The 14141-nt window shown below is 42.2% G+C and overlaps 1 protein-coding gene across 8 annotated transcripts in view; it reads left to right on the forward strand.

Annotated features, from left to right (window-relative positions):
* The window catches only part of CTCF (CCCTC-binding factor), a 45591-nt gene extending 32245 nt beyond the window's left edge, over positions 1-13346 (forward strand). For 5 of the 8 annotated variants that reach the window (XM_059876711.1, XM_005218594.5, XM_005218596.5 and 2 more), the window contains 6 exons: positions 222-371; positions 5838-5998; positions 6353-6535; positions 7213-7348; positions 10416-10577; positions 11858-13346. In XM_059876711.1, the coding sequence (XP_059732694.1) occupies positions 222-371; positions 5838-5998; positions 6353-6535; positions 7213-7348; positions 10416-10577; positions 11858-12042 (977 nt within the window). In that variant the 3' untranslated portion in view covers positions 12043-13346. 8 annotated transcript variants of the gene reach the window in all.
* The last annotated feature ends 795 nt before the right edge of the window (positions 13347-14141 follow it).

The raw sequence follows: 14141 nt of genomic DNA on the forward strand, positions 1-14141 counted from the left end.
AGAGCTGGGCAGAGCAGAGGTGGTGGCCACAGTTTGGGACTTCTTACTCATCTCTCAAGATAGGCCTGAGCCAGGCAGTGGGCCTGAGCCTCATCCTTCCTCAGTTAAGAACTGTAGATCCTCTGTGGCTTGGCATATCTGCCGCCTGGTAACCCTTCAATTAAATGGTAGTTATTTAGTCATTTCGTCTAATTTGTTCATTCTGTATTTTTTCTTTGAAGGGGAAAAACCTTATGAATGTTATATTTGTCATGCACGGTTTACCCAAAGTGGTACCATGAAGATGCACATTTTACAGAAGCACACAGAAAATGTGGCCAAATTTCACTGTCCCCATTGTGACACTGTCATAGCCCGAAAAAGTGATCTGGGTAAGTCAACTAGTGGCAAATGAAAAATAAATTTTGACAACTCTATGAAGATAATGATCACAGGTTACTTCCTTTTCTGACTTTGTGAGTTTTGTGTGTTGTGAATGGCCTGCTATTTAATAAAAGTCATTGCTTATGCTATTTTTTTCTGTCTCTTCTTTCTCTTACTGAAGCTACACTACAAAAGTTTTTCCTGACTATAGCTCATCTATAAATAAATGGCAACTATAATGAGAGAAAAGTGTATTTTTAATTAGTAGCCTTCATTGGTAATGTTAAAAGTCCCCAAATAGAGAAGTAACATAGTATGGTTCGAACTAAGGTCAGTCCACTTCAGTTTGGGGGGTTTTTTCCCCCAGAATATTTGTACTTTCTTTAGGTAATTAGACTGTTATATTGATTTGGTGATAGCTGTAATTGTGTACATAACTAAGCTACAGTTAATATAAAGGCAGAGTTTACTGGTAGAAATTTTAGGATAAGGTCACCTGAATTTATCCCTTTGTGTTTCTTATTTAAAATAGTTAAAAATACTGCCCCAGTCTGTTCTCTGTCCAAAATGCACTGCTCCCTACAAAATAATAATGCATTTAGATAAATTGTACCTTTCAGGTTGTCTTTATACTTTTATTTTACTTTTTTACTTAATTGATCTTCACAGCAACCATATGAAGTCATCAAGGCATATTTATTCGAGCTTTGTAGGTGATAACCAGGTGTCTTGACCAAAGTGATACAACACAGCTTATGAGGGGCAAAGCTGGACTTGAGTCTTCGGGAATCCTCTAGGGCTGCTTCTCACACTGGGGCATGTATAAGTACCCAGGTCATATCAGGAGCATACCAAACCAGGTCATAAACCTGACTGTCTTTCTGCAGCATTGGTTTTACTCAGAAGGTTTTGAGTAAAGTTACACAATTGAACTAGTATCTTAAAACATTTTTACATTAATATGACTATATTGAACAAACTGCAGACCAACATAAAACATTTTTAAGATGAAACTGTGAGCTTGAAGTAGAGGCCATTGGATTCCACGTAAGATCCAGTGGGTCATGTGTCATCCTACTCTGGTGTAGAAAGGATTTTAGAAAAATTTAAGTACTGTTCTCAGATAAACGAAAGAGTTTTACTGTTCTTACCATATAGAAACTAAAACCTAAACCAGTAATATCTCATGGCACCGTGTTAACTGTTAGGCCACTGTTTGGATTATTCGATTTTTTAAATTTATTCACTATCCTGATGCAAATGAAAACCTTGAGTGTTTTATACTTGCATGATAACCTCTTCAGTTCAGTTCAGTCGCGCAGTCGTGTCCGACTCTTTGCGGCCCCGTGAATCGCAGCACACCAGGCTTCCCTGTCCATCACCATCTCCCGGAGTTCACTCATACTCAGGTCCATCGAGTCGGTGATGCCATCCAGCTATCTCATCCTCTGTTGTCCCCTTTTCCTCCTGCCCCCAATCCCTCCCAGCATCAGAGTCTTTTCCAATGAGTCAACTCTTTGTATGAGGTGGCCAAAGTACTGGAGTTTCAGCTTTAGCATCATTCCTTCCAAAGAACACTCAGGGCTGATCTCGTTTAGAATGGACTGGTTGGATCTCCTTGCAGTCCAAGGGACTCTCAAGAGTCTTCTCCAACACCACAGTTGAAAAGCATCAATTCTTCGGCACTCAGCTTTCTTCACATCCATACATGACCACTGGAAAAACCATAGCCTTGACTAGACGGACCTTTGTTGGCAAAGTAATGTCTCTGCTTTTGAATATGCTATCTACGTTGGTCATAACTTTCCTTCCAAGGAGTAAGCGTCTTTTAATTTCATGGCTGCAGTCACCATCTGTAGTGATTTTGGAGCCCAGAAAAATAAAGTCTGACACTGTTTCCACTGTTTACCTATCTACTTGCCATGAAGTGGTGGGACCAGATGCCATGATCTTCGTTTTCTCAATGTTGAGCTTTAAGCCAACTTTTTTACTCTCCACTTTCACTTTCATCAAGAGGCTTTTTAGTTCTTATTCACTTTCTGCCATAAGGGTGGTGTTATCTGCATATCTGAGGTTATTGATATTTCTCCTGGCAATCTTGATTCCAGCTTGTGTTTCTTCCAGCCCAGCGTTTCTCATGATGTACTCTGCATGTAAGTTAAATAAGCAGGGTGACAATATACAGCCTTGACGTACTCCTTTTCCTATTTGGAACCAGTCTGTTGTTCCATGTCCAGTTCTACCTGTTGCTTCCTTACCTGTATACAGGTTTCTCAAGAGGCAGGTCAGGTGGTCTGGTATTCCCATTGCTTTCAGAATTTTCCACAGTTTATTGTGATCCACACAGTCAAAGGCTTTGGTGTAGTCAATAAAGGAGAAATAGATGTTTTTCTGGAACTCTCTTGCTTTTTCCATGATCCAGCAGATGTTGGCAATTTGATCTCTGGTTCCTCTGCCTTTTCTAAAACCAGCTTGAACATCTGGAAGTTCATGGTTCACGTATTGCTGAAGCCTGGCTTGGAGAATTTTGAGCATTACTTTACTAGCGTGTGAGATGAGTGCAATTGTGTGGTAGTTTGAGCATTCTTTGGCATTGCCTTTCTTTGGGATTGGAATGAAAACTGACCTTTTCCAGTCCTGTGGCCACTGCTGAGTTTTCCGAATTTGCTGGCATATTGAGTGCAGCACTTTCACAGCATCATCTTTCAGGATTTGAAAGAGCTCCACTGGAATTCCATCACCTCCACTAGCTTTGTTCGTAGTAATGGTTTCTAAGGCCCACTTGACTTCACATTCCAGGATGTCTGGCTCTAGGTGAGTGATCATATCATCGTGATTATCTTGGCCGTGGAGATCTTTTTTGTACAGTTCTTCTGTGTATTCTTGCCACCTCTTCTTAATATCTTCTGCTTCTGTTAAGTCCATACCATTTCTGTCCTTTATTGAGCCCATCTTTGCATGAAATGTTCTTGGTATCTAATTTTCTTGAAGAGATCTCTAGTCTTTCCCATTCTACTGTTTTCCACTATTTCTTTGCATTGATTGCTGAGGAAGGCTTTCTTATCTCTTTTTGCTATTCTTTGGAACTCTGCATTCAGATGCTTATCTTTCCTTTTCTCCTTTGCTTTTCACTTCTCTTCTTTTCATAGCTATTTGTAAGGCCTCCCCAGACAGCCATTTTGCTTTTTTGCATTTCTTTTCCATGGGGTGGTCTTGATCCCTGTCTCCTGTACAATGTCCCAAACCTCCGTCCATAGTTCATCAGGCACTCTATCTATCAGATCTAGGCCCTTAAATCTATTTCTCACTTCCACTTATAATCATAAGGGATTTGATTTAGGTCAGACCTGAATGGTCTAGTGGTTTTCCCTACTTTCTTCATTGGCAATAAGGAGCTCATGATCTGAGCCACAGTCAGCTCCCAGTCTTGTTTTTGCTGACTATATAGAGCTTCTCCGTCTTTGGCTGCAAAGAATATAATCAATCTGATTTCAGTGTTGACCATCTGGTGATGTCCATGTGTAGAGTCTTCTCTTGTGTTGTTGGAAGAAGGTGTTTGCTATGACCAGTGCGTTCTCTTGGCAAAATTCTATTAGCCTTTGCCTTGCTTCATTCTGTACTCCAAGGCCAAATTTGCCTGTTACTCCAGGTGTTTCTTGACTTCCTACTTTTGCATTCCAGTCCCCTATAATGAAAAGGACATCTTTTTTGGGTGTTAGTTCTAAAAGGTCTTGTAGGTCTACATAGAACCGTTCAACTTCAGCTTCTTCAGCGTTACTGGTTGGGGCATAGACTTGGATTACTGTGATATTGAATGGTTTGCCTTGGAAACGAACAGAGATCATTCTGTTGATTCTGTTACAAGCCACCTGCACTTGTAATGATAACCTCTTAGACCTTACATAATAAACTCTTTATGAGGTAGTTAAGGAGCTGTCAAATAATAGTTATCTGCCCAAACCATTCCCAAACAAGTTTGTGTTCCCTCTTTAAAGCAGGTCTGATTTCACATTAATATGCAATAATTAAGATTCATCACCTTGGGACACAGGAAGGCATGGCCTTTGGAGGCAGACCTACCAGATCAAGATTCACCTCCAAATACTTACTGTTCTAATAAGGTTTTTTTTTTTTTTTTTTAACTGATAATATAGGAATAATTCCAACCTTACAGAATTATTATTGTAAATATTTAATAAAAATATAAAGTCTTTGACATTAACTGTTAGGTCTCTCTATCTGAGGAGCAGAAGTTGAGTCTAAGAATTATTTTAAATGATATATTTATGTATAAAAAGTCTTCATATAGTGAACATGTGTAGGGAGTAAAAAAATACGCCATCCCTTTCTCTTACCTATTTCCGTTCCCCAGAATTGGCCCTCTTTGAGTTTGATGTGAGGCTTCCCTTGTGGCTCAGTGGTAAAGAATCCACCTGCCAATGCCTGGAGTAGGAAATGGCAACCCACTCCAGTATTCTTGCCTGGGAAATAACATGGACAGAAGTGCCTGGTGGCTGTAGTCCATGGGGTCTCAAAGAAGTCACTATTTAGCAACTAAACAACAACAAAAGTTGGAAGTGATAGCACTTTGATTGAGCCGTAAATTCTTGACCCTAAACGCAGCTGGCTCCTCAGTTTCCAGCTGTTTGTCCTCATCAGCTGTGTCCCGTTCATTCCACAGATTCTTGAGCACCTGCTATGTGGGAAGTTGTATGACAGTAGGGTAAATCATTAACTTTGTTTAAACCTCTAATCTTCCTTCCCTTTTCTCTTTGCCTCCTTCGTCTCAGTATGTAACCTCTTTTCTTACTTTAGATACACAGAAAATGCAGCAGGTTGAAACTTCGAATTTCCTCTTTCCAGATGTGTAACTTACCTGCATTCATCCTCTTTCCCCATCGGCTTCTAGAGACCTTGTGTCACTCTTCGTGTCTGTGGCCTGCCCTTTGCCCTGATCCCATTCTCCTGTGTCCTGGCAACATTTACATGATCAAGTATTGCCTCTTTACCTTCATTTTCAAGTTCTCCTTAATCTTTCCCCTCAACTCTAAATGTCCTTGCCCCCTTGCAGACACACAGCTCAGGCTTCAGCCCTGTTCCACTTACTCCTTGTCTCAGTAAGTGGCTCCACCATCTGCTCAGTTTTCCAAGCCAGGAACCTGGAGGTCATTCCTGATACCCACCTTTCTCTTCCTCACTCTGGTCAGTCACTAAGTCCTGTTGATTCAGCTTCTTAGGTCTCTCGTCAGGTCCCCTTCCCTCCATACCCACTGCCATCTCCAAACTACCACCTTCCCTCACCTGTTGAGTTTTAACGTCTCAACTGGTCTCCATGTCTGTTTTTACTCCTTTTTTTCCATTTTCTATATAGCAGCCAGAGTAACTATATTCAGAAGCAGAAAGAAATGTGTTCTTAACTCTTTGAGATGTTTGTGTTTTCACAAGTTGGCCTGGGCTTTGTGTTTTGCTTTAAGGTGTCCACTTGCGAAAGCAGCATTCCTACATTGAGCAGGGCAAGAAATGCCGGTACTGTGATGCTGTGTTTCATGAGCGCTATGCCCTCATCCAGCACCAGAAGTCACACAAGAACGAGAAGCGCTTTAAGTGTGATCAGTGTGATTACGCTTGTAGACAGGTAGGAACCTTCATAGTTAGAAAACAATTGATGTCTCATCAGTGTTGGGTTTTATCAGAGGGTTTTTATATATACCTTATATGAAATTAAGTCCAGGACTTGAGAGAAGGGAAGAATTTGGTACTGGGGCCTGATGCTTGGGAGTGATCTACAGAAGCAGCAGAAGTGAGTGTACCTGCTAGGATTTGGGGAAGCAGTTTTGTACCCCGATCAGGTTTACGTTATCCTCTCAGCAAGCGGTTCTGGGCCTGGACCCTTGGAAGAGAAAGGTCTTTAGAGTTACGCATGCAGGTGGTGGGGGATAGCAGCCCTAAGACAGGATCTGAGACTTTCCTTCACCTCGTTCTCTTGCAGGAGAGGCACATGATCATGCACAAGCGCACCCACACTGGGGAGAAGCCTTATGCCTGCAGCCACTGCGACAAGACCTTCCGTCAGAAACAGCTCCTTGACATGCACTTCAAACGCTATCATGACCCCAACTTTGTCCCTGCGGCCTTTGTCTGTTCTAAGTGTGGGAAAACATTTACACGCCGGGTAAGAGTCAGAACTTGACTTCCTCCCTTACAGTTCTTGATACCATCCATGTTCTTGATCTGTTGCAAAGCAGGGCAGTTTTCTCCATTGAGATTATAGAGATAAACTATCATTTGGAAAGGGTCAGTCATTTCCACCCCACCACATCACACATGTCCATGTGTGAACCTTTCCACTGATGGGGAACTCAGTATTTTTAACAGGTCTGTCTTCACTTGCTGCTGCTGCCAAGTCGCTTCAGTCGTGTCCGACTCTGTGCGACCCCATGGACTGCAGCCTACCAGGCTTCTCCATCCATGGGATTTTCCAGGCAACAGTAGTGGAGTGGGGTGCCATTGCCTTCTCCTCTGCCTTCACTTAGGGTCATGTTGGTCAGGTCTGCACAGGACAGGGAGCTTGGTCTGATTCTCCCCTGCTCAGAGGACCTAACCCCATTTTCTGAGCAGCTCTCCTCTCCCACCCACCCTTTTCTCTCTCTCCACCCACTCCAGATGGAGACCATTTTCCCTGAAAAGGAAGAGTATGTTCAGGACACATTTAGCAGACACGAGAACATTGAGACTTAATATGGATAACCACCGCCCAATTGTTTTTTTTTTATTAAACTAAAAGAGAACTTCCAATTTTAATCTTACCTTTTTTAGTAATGTGAACGAGAATTTTGTTCCTTTTGTTAGAATACTATGGCAAGACATGCGGATAATTGTGCTGGTCCAGATGGTGTAGAAGGGGAAAATGGAGGAGAAACGAAGAAGAGTAAACGTGGAAGAAAGAGAAAGATGCGTTCTAAAAAGGAGGACTCCTCTGACAGTGGTAAGTGACTTTTGTTTCTTGAGTTAGTTAAAAGTGGCAGGTTTTGGTGCAGTGTTTACAGTGTATTTATGTAAAGACGTGCTGGAATACAGAGATAGGCCACTCTCTCGTGCTTCCTTTAAACCTCTAATCTTCCTGATGTGTGTATATATTTACAACAGCAGTTAGCTTATTCCCAGAGCAAGTTTTTTTTTTTTTCCTTATGGTGTTCCATTGCTTGATAAGATATGTTATGTTCAGTTAAAGCTGAAGCAAAATTAATATCTTTATACTCAATTTACTCAGATTAGTGATATTCTAAGGCCAGCAGAGTTTCTTTTCTATGTTCATAGCTTTTACATTTAGGAAGCTGGTCTAGATTTGAGCAGTGAATCTAATGGACATGAAGAAGGTTGCTTAAGCATCCTGACCAACTTCTGGTTTGACTGCCTGTGTCAGCCTAGCCTTGAGATGTGTTGATCAAATCCATGAAGGTCAGCCTTTCTCTTCCTACCTTAATCTCCCCATTTATAATTTAAAACTTTGCCAGTTTTCCTAACATTGATGTTCTTTGGGGTGTTAGTCATGAAATCCAGGCAGAAGGTATATGTGTTGAGGTGCTAAACTCATGAAATGGGGTGGAGAACAAGAGTGTTGGTAATGTAGGCGTCACATTTGATGAGACAAACTCATTCCAAAGTGTGAGGTTTTATAATGTGGATGCTTGGGTTACTGGCACCTAGTTGAGAAGGCGCATCCATGGCTTCAGTGTTTGAGACTTGTGGAAAAGGGTGCAGAGGAGTTCTGTTTTGGGGAAGGTGCTTACAGGTGACGCCTGATGGATTTCTGAGAAGCTCTAAGTTTGTCTTCTACGTTGCTTTGTCAGAAATAGTGGGAAAGGAAATGAAATTTCTGAAAACTGAATATATGTATCACTTTATTGGTTTTATTATAAAAGTTGTTCATGAAAATACTAGGTCTTTTATATTTAAATATATAAGAAGTCCCTTTTGGTTTTTTATCTTAAAAAAGCCTTCACTTTTCTATTCAGAACTTTTTATGGGGGAATATTCATCTAAGCATAAGAGTAATTTAATTTTTGCTGCCTTTTCTAGTGGAAAATCTTGGGTTTTAAGTGAATGCCTCCTTTAAAATGTCACTTTGCTTAACTTTCTTTTTTCACTTTAATTTTTATAAAAGCACATCACACACTACTGAGAATCATTGTGGAATCCCTTTGTTTGGTAAAGAAATTGAGTGGACTGTTGGGAGGTGCCAAGTAATGTCAGTGGGCCTCAAGAACCAGCAGAGATGCCCAGATAAACTTGAGCTTCAGGACACCTGTAGTAGCTCTTGGCTGCCGAACCTTCTCCAGCCACAGACATGCCTTTTTTCTCATGGCACTGCCATGGTCACTTCCGTGGTTCATCTCCCAGCTAGACCAGCTCCATTCTCCTAATTGTACTTTTACCAGAATCAGCTGCACAGTTTAATGAGAGTTCCTAATAGGTTTCTGTGGTTCCTCCTTTCGTCTTCTGCACTGGAGAAGACAGGAGGAGGAGTTGCACAGCTTTGGGGCCTGTTGTCTCTTTATCCCAGAATGTTTGGACTGGTGAAGGCCAGAATCATATATGTTCCCTCCCAGAAGTTCTGCCTGTTGGTCATCAAGAGAAATTGACCACCAGAGTCTAATACTATTTTCAAGGCTTTTAACCAAAATCTCTCCAATCCAATAAGCTTTTGACCCTATTAACTTTGTGTGCTTCTCCCCCTGCCCCCTGCTCAGTTCTGACTGAATTTGTTTAGCTTTCTAGGCGTTGGGCCAACTTAGGCAATAGGGGGCTTGAATAAGTTCAGCAGGGAAGCATGTCGTTCTTGACACGCTGCCACGTACCAGTACGTTCCCCACATTTTCACTTAGGATTTCAGTCACTTGACAAGGCTTTTTGTCCTGACGATCAGGCATTTACCCACAGATTTCTAAATTTAAACATTTGGTGTGAGCAAAAGAGAATGTGCTTGTAACCTGTGCTTCTTGGAGGAAGGCAGGCAGGATATCTTTTGTGCCATGGCAGTGGGGGAGGGGTAGCAAGAGCTCTTCAGTTGCCTACAGATGTGGGCAGCAGAACACCCCTAAACTGTGGTTAGTTGTGCCTTATAAATCACTTCAGTTTCTCCGTTTCTATAAAATGAGGGTAATACCTCTTACTTAATGAAGCCTATATGGAATAATGGAGAATTTTTATAAACTCTGATGTCTAGTGTAAAAAGCATCTGTGATGATGTGGTAGAATGTAAGTTGCAGAGCACAATTACAGGCATTATCTCTTTGTGATCCTTGAGAGTGCTTTAGAAATTACACAAGGAAACTGAGGTTCAGTGTGGTTATCATCCTAGGTCACACACTTAGGAGATCTGAGACTCAAAACTGTATTACCAGGCTCTTCATCAGTGTTCTTTCTACGATAGTTCCCTCTCCTTTTATGTGGTAATTGCTTTAGGGAGAAGGTAAGGGAGTTAGGAGGACCTACTAGGTTTGGGACAGCTGGGAATTAAATTCCAAAATTTGACCTCAACACTTTTCCTAGTAAATGGGGCCTCACGGTGCTTCAAGAACTTTATACACACAAACACACACACATCTTCCACCACTCTTCAGGGGTCCATCTCAGGCTTCGTGTCCTGTTTTATCTGTGTATAGTAGGTAAAGGGAACATTTGTTTCATTTTCAGCTTAAAACACCACTTGGTGGGGGCATTTATATAACTGGCATAAGTTGGAGTTGCCTTTAAGAATTTGAAACTCAATATTTTGATATCTAAAGACAAAAGAATATCCAGTCCACATAAAATATGAATAATGGTATCCAAGTTGATTTGCTTATTAACTTAGCATTAATACGAGCTTACTTTGTTTAGTGCTGAAAACAAAAATTCCAGTGAATGGAATTTTTAAATGGGCTGTTAACGATGAAAATAAATATTTAAGTGGACTTCACAGAATACGTGATTATTTGTGTGTTGCTTTTCCTTCCACCACTCGTCTCTTTGCCCCACCCACCACCTCTTCTTCCTGATTTCATGAGAAGAAAATGCTGAGCCAGACTTGGATGACAATGAGGATGAGGAGGAGCCTGCTGTGGAGATTGAACCCGAGCCAGAGCCCCAGCCAGTAACCCCAGCCCCACCACCTGCCAAGAAACGGAGAGGACGCCCCCCTGGCAGAACCAACCAGCCCAAACAGACCCAGCGTAAGTTGCTTGTCTCAGCTCAGTAGGCTGGCATCCTCTCCCAACATGTGGGGAAGCCAGACGGGTCCTTGTTCTTTGGGTAGGTGGGAGCTGAGCCATGAGAACAAGTTAAGGTCACACTGAGAACAAATTCTTAGGAAGCAGTTTTTTAGTTTTTTATTGGGGAACATCTGAGAAAGTCTCTAGAGGACTGTTAAGTTTCAGCAAGATAAAGTCCAGAGTTGAAGGGTGCTTTCTATGAGATGGGTACTGTCAGTGTGGGAGGGTTTTACAAAACAGAGTCTTACCTGGCAAAATTGACATGGTAATGAATGTAATGTATAAGAGCCAAATTTTAAAGGATGGAGGAATAAAGGGATTTCCATGACAGTGTCCCTCCTAAGAAACCCAGACCCATGGATTCTGTTGCTGGCTTCCTGATTTATGAGAGGACATTGGGGAGCAGTCCTGTACTGGACATGGCCCTTGTAATTGCAGGCTCTTGGGAGTCTCAGGTCTCTGTTCTATTCATGAATCTCCTAAAAGCTGGCAATTCTCTTTCTTTCTTCAACAAATGCAGCGTCCATCTGTTTTTTTTTTAGTATGTTCCTTGAGCCCCATGTCGAAATGTCTTGTTACAGTGGGGTGGTTGGGGAACTATTTGACCTACAAAGATTTGAGTGAACCAACTGGTGGTAGGACCCTCGGTGTTGGACAGCTTCAGACGCAAAGATATCAGGTTCTGGAACTTCTCTGGAGGTTCAGTGGCTAAGACTGCACTCCCATTGCAGGGGGCCCCAGGTTCGATCCCTGATCAGGGAACTAGATCCTGCAGGCCACAGCTAAGCTCGTGTGCTGCAACTAAGACCTGGCACAGATAAATTTGTTAAAATGTCAGGTTCTTTTGCTGTAGGTGGGTCATCTCTAAAACAGACCTGCCTACATCCTGCACTCTGAAGTATACCTTGTCTTGTACTGTCTGCATTTTTTGCCTGTGTCACACTGACTATTGTGAAGCCCTAATTTATGAGATAAAGGAAAACTTAAGATTTTTAATACATGATTTGGGAGGCATATGAAGAGGAATGTCAGTGCTTTGTTTTTTGGTATTATCTAGAGTATTTGGGCTTTGTGTATGGCCACATTATAGGTTATTAAATCTTTTTTATTGATGTTCTCTATATCGAAACTGAGGCTTTCCTGTGTTGCTCACTTTCATTTAGTGTCAAGTCTGAAAAGACTCTTGCAATTCTTGGGGGCTTTAATGGAGCATTTGTTTTCTTCATGCTCTTCTTTGCCAGCAACAGCCATCATTCAGGTCGAAGACCAGAATACAGGTGCAATTGAGAACATTATAGTTGAAGTCAAAAAAGAGCCAGACGCAGAGCCTGCGGAGGGGGAGGAAGAGGAGGCCCAGCCAGCTGCCACAGATGCCCCCAACGGAGACCTCACGCCTGAGATGATCCTCAGCATGATGGACCGGTGATGGCGGGGCCTTGCTCCTTGCCAGGACTGCTCTGGGCTGTGTTTAAACGGCCTGCATCTTAATTTTCTCCCTTCTTTCTTCTTTTGGCTTTGGGAAAAGCATCATTTTACCAAACATACTGAGAACTAAAACTTCAAGGATGATGTTAGAAAATGTGATTTAACTAGAACTTGCTGTTTGATGTTAGCAAATCATGGAATGTTCTGAGTCCCTGAGGGTTTACTGTGAAGTGCTGAGGACAGTGTTCACGCCTCCCTGGTTTTCTTAGCTGGAAACAGAGACATTGAACCCTCTCTCTTGCAATGGTAAACCACTCCAGAAACCACCACCGGGTTTCCCAGAGTTCTTATGGTCTACTTCCCAGGAGAGTTTTTAATTGTAAATGCAGACTTGGGAAGGACTTAGACTTTTAAACTGGTTTTTGCTTTTGCTTTTCCCTGACTCCCTTTGCTTGGAGTCAGCTGCACACCAGTAGTATGGCATGCTACGATTGGTTTCTGTCCTGAAGACTTTGCCTCTTTCTTGGCAAAGTTTCTGGTATGGTCAAGCTTGTAAATAACTTTTTTTACATTTTAATCTTTTCCATTAATTACGAGGTTGAAAAGAAGTGCAGTGTAAGAAAACCCAGCATTTTAATTACTTGCAAATTAAGTTACTACAGACGGTAGTTTGTAAACGTTGACAAGGAATTGGATCACAATCATGTCGCAGAACAGCACCGAGACTGCTGCCCGCTCGTGACGGACACCCACATGGAGCATCATGATTCCAACCCATGGAGCCAGCATTTGAACCTTGTACAATTAACTTTCGGTTATGATTTCCCATCTACATTTTCTTTGCTTTGTTCGTAGCTGAGTTTCGTGTTTTATAAATCCTCTCTTGAAGCAGAAGGGTGATTATGAGTGGGTCACAGCAGCTCTTAAAAGCTGGGCCAGGAAATTTCACTAGGTCAGTAATTTAAACTTCGGATCTTCAAAAAAATAATAATGTGAAGCAAAACCAACTCAAAGTGATTCTTGCACATGAACTGTCACATGTTTAAAATGTGTTTTTAGAGAGCCTCAGTCTTGCTGATTTCAAACACTTTTTTCTTCTGTGTATTGCTTTTAAGAGAGCCATCAGTTAGCTATCAGACTCTAGGTTGATGCATTTTGTACTTAGCTGTACTGTGTGATATTTTTCATTATTTTAGGACGCCAACATGAGACCTGTAATAAAATATGTAATGGGGTTGAAAGCTGGGGAGGAGGATCTACTGCTGTACAGCTAATAAATCATAACGGATTAACAAGTGCTCCGAACACCCCCACTTGTGTGATTCCTGCCTAACCAGGGGCCCAGAGAGGTCTGTGTGCATAACCTCAGACAGCGCAGACCTCTTTCAGAAGCAAGCTGTGCTTCCAGGATGACCACTTCTGTCTAGCAGATGGGCGATGATCTTGGCAAGTGATGGAATATTGAGGGCATCCTGCTACAGGTTTTAATGCCCCAAAGTGTATGAGTAGAGATGTGAGTCTATATAGCTGCCAGCCCCCATGATCCACGTAAAGAGTGGATTCCCTGTGGTAGAGCAGGTGGACCACAGAGCTTAAAGAAAAAGGGGCCAATGGGAAGCTCTGGCCTCATGATCTCAGCACAAGAATTCCCTGGTGGTAAAGTGGATAAGAATCTGCCTGCCAATTCAGGGGACATGAGTTCGAACCCTGGTCCAGGAAGATTCCACATGCCACATGGCAGCTAAGCCTGGCATGACAGCTACTAAAGGCCATGCACCTAGAGCCTGTACTCCACAAAAAAGAAGCCATTGCAATGAGAAGCGTGTGACCCTCAACGAAGAGTAGTCCCCACTCAACCACAACTAGAGAATGCATTCATGCAGCAACAAAGACCCAGCAGAACCCAAATGTAAAAAGATTAATAGTAACTTTAAAAAATTGGCTCACGGAGGACCGGGATCAATGCATCAAGCTTTGCTAAATGCAGGGGAACAGAAAGAAACTGGGCCCTAGAGAAGTTCACTTGAAAGGGGGGACCGATGTGCCACTATCAGACTGTGGGGAGAGACACCTAAAGAACATAGCTCCCTGTTAGCACCT

The sequence above is a fragment of the Bos taurus genome, chromosome 18, assembly GCF_002263795.3.
Source record: "Bos taurus isolate L1 Dominette 01449 registration number 42190680 breed Hereford chromosome 18, ARS-UCD2.0, whole genome shotgun sequence".
NCBI classification, from domain to species: domain Eukaryota; kingdom Metazoa; phylum Chordata; class Mammalia; order Artiodactyla; family Bovidae; genus Bos; species Bos taurus.